Consider the following 5,517-nt stretch of genomic DNA (forward strand, 5'->3'; position numbering starts at 1 on the left):
TCCTGTCATCCCACTTCTGCCCACATTTAAATGGCCTCCTCCACTCTTGGGGTGGGTATTTTTCACTTTGCCTTTTGCACCCCTCCCTCCTGCCTGCCCAGAGGTCCCAGAGAAGTGGGCAGACAGGGTGAGATGAGTTTCTGGAGGATGACTCCATGGCTTCTACTCAGCAGCTGCCCCTTTCTCTGCTTCCTCCTCTAGTGGTAACTTTCTGTCCCCACATGGCCTTACAGAAATCTCCTGGTCCATGCAGGGCATACAGACCCGAGGCAGAAATGCATCCTTATTCTCATTGCACAGTACTTCCTCCTCTTTTTATTCCCTGCCTAATTCATCCATCCACTTATTCACTCAACAACCACTTAGTGATTACCAACGACATGCTGGGCACTGTTCAGTGCTTGGAGAAGAAGAAAAGCAAACAATAACACCAGATCAAAATTCATCCTGTGACGTTGGGCAAGACATTTACCTTGTTAGGTCTCAGTTTCTCCACAGATTTGATGACTTGATTAGAGATCCTTTTCCCTGGGTTTGTTTTCATCCCATGACTCTGTCCTGACTCTCTGAAACTTATTATACCATATGCAAACTGCGGTCTGCCATCAGCCTATGAACTCTAGAGAAATTCCCCTATCACTGCATCTGTAAAATATAAAAGTTCCCGGAAAGAGGGTCGGACCTGAAGGGCAAAGGAGAATGAAGTCTGGTCTGGGTGGGAGCTAAAAGGACGGGAGTGGAGGGAGGGTGGGACGGACTCAAAAGGCAAGACTGCCTGCCAGGAAGGCTTGCCAGATGCTCAGACCATCCTTGGAAATTTCACCCTCCTAGTCCCCAACCTGCCCTGGCTCCAGCTCAGGCTAAATTGCAATGTGCATAATTTGCCCCATTTTGAGAAGATGGGAGGGGGTGAGAACAGGAGGGAGGAGAAGACTAGGGAGGGGGCGCTGCAAAGGCCAGAGGAAACCAGAGGGAGGGAGGCGGGACCAGGAGCTGAGCTGGCTGCAAGCCACGGATAACATTCTGCCCAGCACAGCAGGGGTCAATTTGGTCCACTTGCCCAGTGACAAGAAGGAGAAAAAAAAAGTGGGCTGTAACTTAAAGATCTTAAGACTCACAAGTGAGGGGTTGGTTTGGAGGTGGGAGGAGGGAGTGAGTCAAGGAGGAGACAGAGACTCAGGGGGGCGCAGGAAGTGTCCCAGCTGAAGCTGGGGCGAGGCAGGAGAGGGTGGAGGGAAGTCTGCAGGAGCAGGCATCCTCCAGGGTCCCAAGAATCCGCGGCAGCTCCTCCCGCTGCTGGGAAGGGCTCTGGACACCTTCAGCTCTTCTTGCCTGCTCTCCAAGGCTCAGTCAGGCTGAAGCCCTGGGTGCTTGCTTGCTGAGTTGGTGACACAGCCTTGGAGCTGGTTCCCCCCCGGGGACCTCCTGCCTGTCTTCTCTTTGTCCCCCAGCATGGAGGAAGGTGTTGAATTTGACGACTATGGGGCAGACAACCAGTCCGAGTGTGAGTACACAGACTGGAAGTCCTCAGGGGCCCTCATCCCTGCCATCTACATGCTGGTCTTTCTCCTGGGCACCACGGGCAATGGCCTGGTGCTCTGGACCGTATTTCGAAGCAGCCGCGAGAAGAGGCGCTCTGCCGACATCTTCATCTCCAGCCTGGCAGTAGCTGATCTGACTTTCGTGGTGACCCTGCCGCTGTGGGCCACCTACACCCACCGGGACTACGACTGGCCCTTCGGTACCTTTGCCTGTAAGCTCAGCAGCTATCTCATCTTTGTCAACATGTACGCCAGCGTCTTCTGCCTCACTGGCCTCAGCTTTGATCGCTACCTGGCCATCGTGAGACCCGTGGCCAATGCTCGCCTGAGGCTGCGGGTCAGTGGGGCCGTGGCCACGGCGGTCCTGTGGGTGCTGGCTGCCCTCTTGGCCATGCCGGTCATGGTGTTCCGCGCCACAGCCCCCACTGTGCTTCCCAACCTGGACAACGTCACCAAGATGCAGTGTTACATGGACTACTCCATGGTGGCCACCTCCAGCTCCGAGTGGGCCTGGGAGGTGGGCCTAGGGGTCTCGTCCACGGCCCTGGGCTTTGTGGTGCCCTTCACCATCATGCTGACATGCTACTTCTTCATCGCGCAAACCATCGCAGGCCACTTCCGCAAGGAGCGCATTGAGGGCCTCCGGAAGCGACGCCGGCTGCTCAGCATCATTGTGGTGCTGGTGGTGACCTTCGCCCTGTGCTGGATGCCCTATCACCTGGTGAAGACGCTCTACATGCTGGGCAGCCTCCTGCACTGGCCCTGTGGCTTCGACCTCTTTCTCATGAACGTCTTCCCCTACTGCACCTGCATCAGCTATGTCAACAGCTGCCTCAACCCCTTCCTCTACGCCTTCTTTGACCCCCGCTTCCGCCAGGCCTGCACCTCCATGCTCTGCTGGGGCCACAGCAGGTGTGGGAGTGCCTCCCACAGCAGCAGTGGGGAGAAGTCGGCCAGCTACTCCTCGGGGCACAGCCAGGGCCCTGGCTCCAACACTGGGAAGGGTGGAGAGCAGACCCAGGAAAAATCCATCCCCTACAGCCAAGAGACCCTCGTGGTTGACTAGGGCTGGGATCCCAGAGAAGCCTGGTGCCCTCTGTCCCCCCACCGCCCCCCGCCCTAGCCCTTGCCCTTGCCCTTGCTCTCCGAAAGTCAGGTAGCATGAGGGCACTTTCTCTCTTGCACTCGACTCCTTTCCTAGCTCCCTGCCTCCTGCCTCCCTCCTGTGCTCCTTTCTCCTTCAGTTTTGGGCAGAGGTTTGCCGTGTGTTGGACCGACACGGAGCCCTGCAGACCCAGGCTCCACCAGTCGGCATCTGTGAGACTTTGCACCAGCCTCTTGACTTCTCTGAGCTTCACTTTCTCCACTGGTGTAAAATGGGGGACGTCATACCGGCACTAAAATGAAATGTGCCTATGTCTCAATAAAATTTGGTTTCTTCGCTTCCTTCCTTCTTTCTTGGATCTTCAGCTCTTTTTTCCTCCCTCCTTTCTGTTGAGTTTTCTCTACCCTTGTCCTCCTGCTGTTTTCCCCTCTATGTCTGCATTCTTTCTCTCTGAATCCTTGCCTCTGGCTCCCACCCCCTCTCCCATTACTCATCAGCCTCCCACCCCCCACCATCACTTCTTCTTCATTTTTTTTACCTCCTTGTTGGGAGGGACTCCCAAGGGTTAAGAATCCTGAAGCTTGTAAACACTGCCCCTGTTCAAACCCTTTATCCTGTTCTCTGAGGAAGCCAAGGAAGCAAGCTGGGGTGGGGGTGGGCTGGGTGTCAGTGAAGAGTTAGTACTCCCGTCTGCAGACGGGAGCTCCAGAACTTTCCTCCAAATAGGATCAGAGTGCTGTGATTTCAGGCACCTGGGGTTGGGGTGGGGAGCTCCTTTCCTGCAGCCCACCCATGGTGCCATCTAGATGTGTTTTCTCTAGTTTTCCTGGGACCCTGTCATCCACCCCTTTTCTCTTTGGGAACTGGAAGTCACTGGGGTTGACAAGCAACCGGCTCCCAGGATTCCTCCTGTGAGTAGGGGGTTGGGAAGGGAAAGTGGAGGAAAAGGGGAGTCAGCATTTGGTCTCTACGCTGCTTGGCCTCACTCTCCAAATCCTGGCCCCTCCAACCTCCTCCGGAGCTGAGCTGACCTCACCCCATCCAACTCCCCAGGACACTTTTCATGGGCACTGGTGCTCCTCAGTGCCAAGAGTCACTTAGTCTGCGGTAGAGACTCTTGTATGTATATATGTATATATATATATGTAAGCTGGATGAGCATAGCATGAGAGCAGTGTGCTTATGTCACTTGTCACTTGGATGAACCTCCCTTCCCCACAAAACATACATCTCCATTTTTCTTTGAGGGAAGAAGGGACATAGTGAGGCAATATTGAATAAACGTGAGCCCACCCCCACTGGATATGGGGGCTGTGACGGCTGGTCCGTGCTTTAAGAGAGACGTCTGTGTTGTGTTTGTTCCTGGCTCCCTGTAGGGACATCTTTCCCCAAAGCAGCTGGCAACTGAGGCTTGGGGATATACTGTAGTCCTATGCACTGGGTCCTCACGCTTTCCCTACTTCCATGTGAGGAGCTTCCCTTGGCCCCTTCCCCAGGCCTTCTTACCTTGCTTTGAGTTCATGGTTTCCTTCAGCACCTTTCCTGTTTTCAAGGTCTGTGACCTCTTCCTAAGAGGGGCAGGTACCAACTTGTCATGGGATAAAGAGCTCTGTGGTTTTTTTCTCACCTCACCTTGATGATGGGACCCCTTGCCTTCTCCCTGGGGGAGCTGGGAAGGGGGCTCTGCTAGGGGGCTGGGAACAATGACTGGAACAGCCACACAGGGCTGACAGCAGATGTCCACACACCCAGAGAAACCTTGGGGGTGAAATTGATGGTGGGGCCTTTGTGAGCTGGGAGCAGGGTGTGTATGTTCCGAGTTTTGTTTAGAAGATTCTGGACTTGGAGGACAAGACATAAATCATGGAGGCAGGAAGAGCCCAGCTTGGTGTAAATGGACATCTTGGCCATTGTTGGGATGGAGCCAGCTCTGGGAGCAGAGGAAGGAGGAGACGGAGAATGGAGAGATTCAACTTAGTAGTCTCCCATCGCAACCCAGAATCTCCCACAGACTCTCTCTCTTGGCCCAGGGCTGTCCTCGAAGCATTCAGTCAAGGGTGAAAGAAGTTTCTACAAGGGAAGAGGGTACCCCTCTGAGGCCCTCCTGGGGACCTGCAGCGACCTCCTGCCTGGAACTCAGCAGTGGTCCTGGGCAGAGGGTGGAGGAATCTGCCTGCTGAGCCCGTCCCTCAACCCCTACCCCACCCCTTCTTCGGAATGTCTGTGCTATTTTCTGGCCCTGTTGGTCACTGCGGTTCATCAAATAAATCTGTTTTGTGTAACTATTGTGTTCACAGACTCTTCTCACACAAGTGTCTTGGGCTGCTGAGAGGAACGCCAGTTTACAAACAGTGGGAGGTGTTGACAGTGGGAGGTGGAGTGAGCCTGGCTGAGAAGGAGCAAGAGGGGACGTGGAAGCTGAAAGGACTAAAGTGGGAAACTGGAAAGGGTGTGGGGAGGCAGGGAGAAGATGGAGAAAGTAGACCCCAGGGAAGCAAAGGCTGTGGAATGAGATCAGGAAGAAGACAAAGCAAACAGGGGGCTGGGGAGCAGATACGCTACGTTTTTGTGCTCAGAAAAGCCTAGAACAAATGTGGAAGCGTATCTTCCACATTTTGGAGTCTGGAGGTCTAGGGGAAAATATTAACATTTCTTCCCATGGAGGCTGACCTTTTATTTGCCCATTCATTTCTTTATTCATTTATCATCCTCTATTAACCATTCACTCATTCATTCATTCATTCATTCGTTCATTATCACTAGAGCATCTATTCAGTTTAGACCAGAAGTTCCACTGCCTGTTCTCCAAGAGTCACTCTGGATGGTTTGAAAATACTCATCTTCAGTGTCACCCAGACCAATGAACCTGAG

The 5,517-nt window shown here is 53.8% G+C and overlaps 1 protein-coding gene across 1 annotated transcript; it reads left to right on the top strand.

Moving 5' to 3' along the window:
- The first annotated feature begins 977 nt into the window (after positions 1 to 977).
- On the top strand, positions 978 to 4,928 carry APLNR (apelin receptor). The gene has a single exon (XM_037027791.1). The coding sequence runs from the start codon at positions 1,453 to 1,455 to the stop codon at positions 2,605 to 2,607; it is 1,155 nt and encodes a 384-aa protein (XP_036883686.1). The 5' UTR covers positions 978 to 1,452; the 3' UTR covers positions 2,608 to 4,928.
- Positions 4,929 to 5,517: the final 589 nt, after the last annotated feature.

The sequence above is a fragment of the Sturnira hondurensis genome, unplaced genomic scaffold (genome assembly GCF_014824575.4).
Source record: "Sturnira hondurensis isolate 20B ecotype Veracruz unplaced genomic scaffold, ASM1482457v3 Scaffold0001344, whole genome shotgun sequence".
NCBI classification, from domain to species: Eukaryota; Metazoa; Chordata; class Mammalia; order Chiroptera; family Phyllostomidae; genus Sturnira; species Sturnira hondurensis.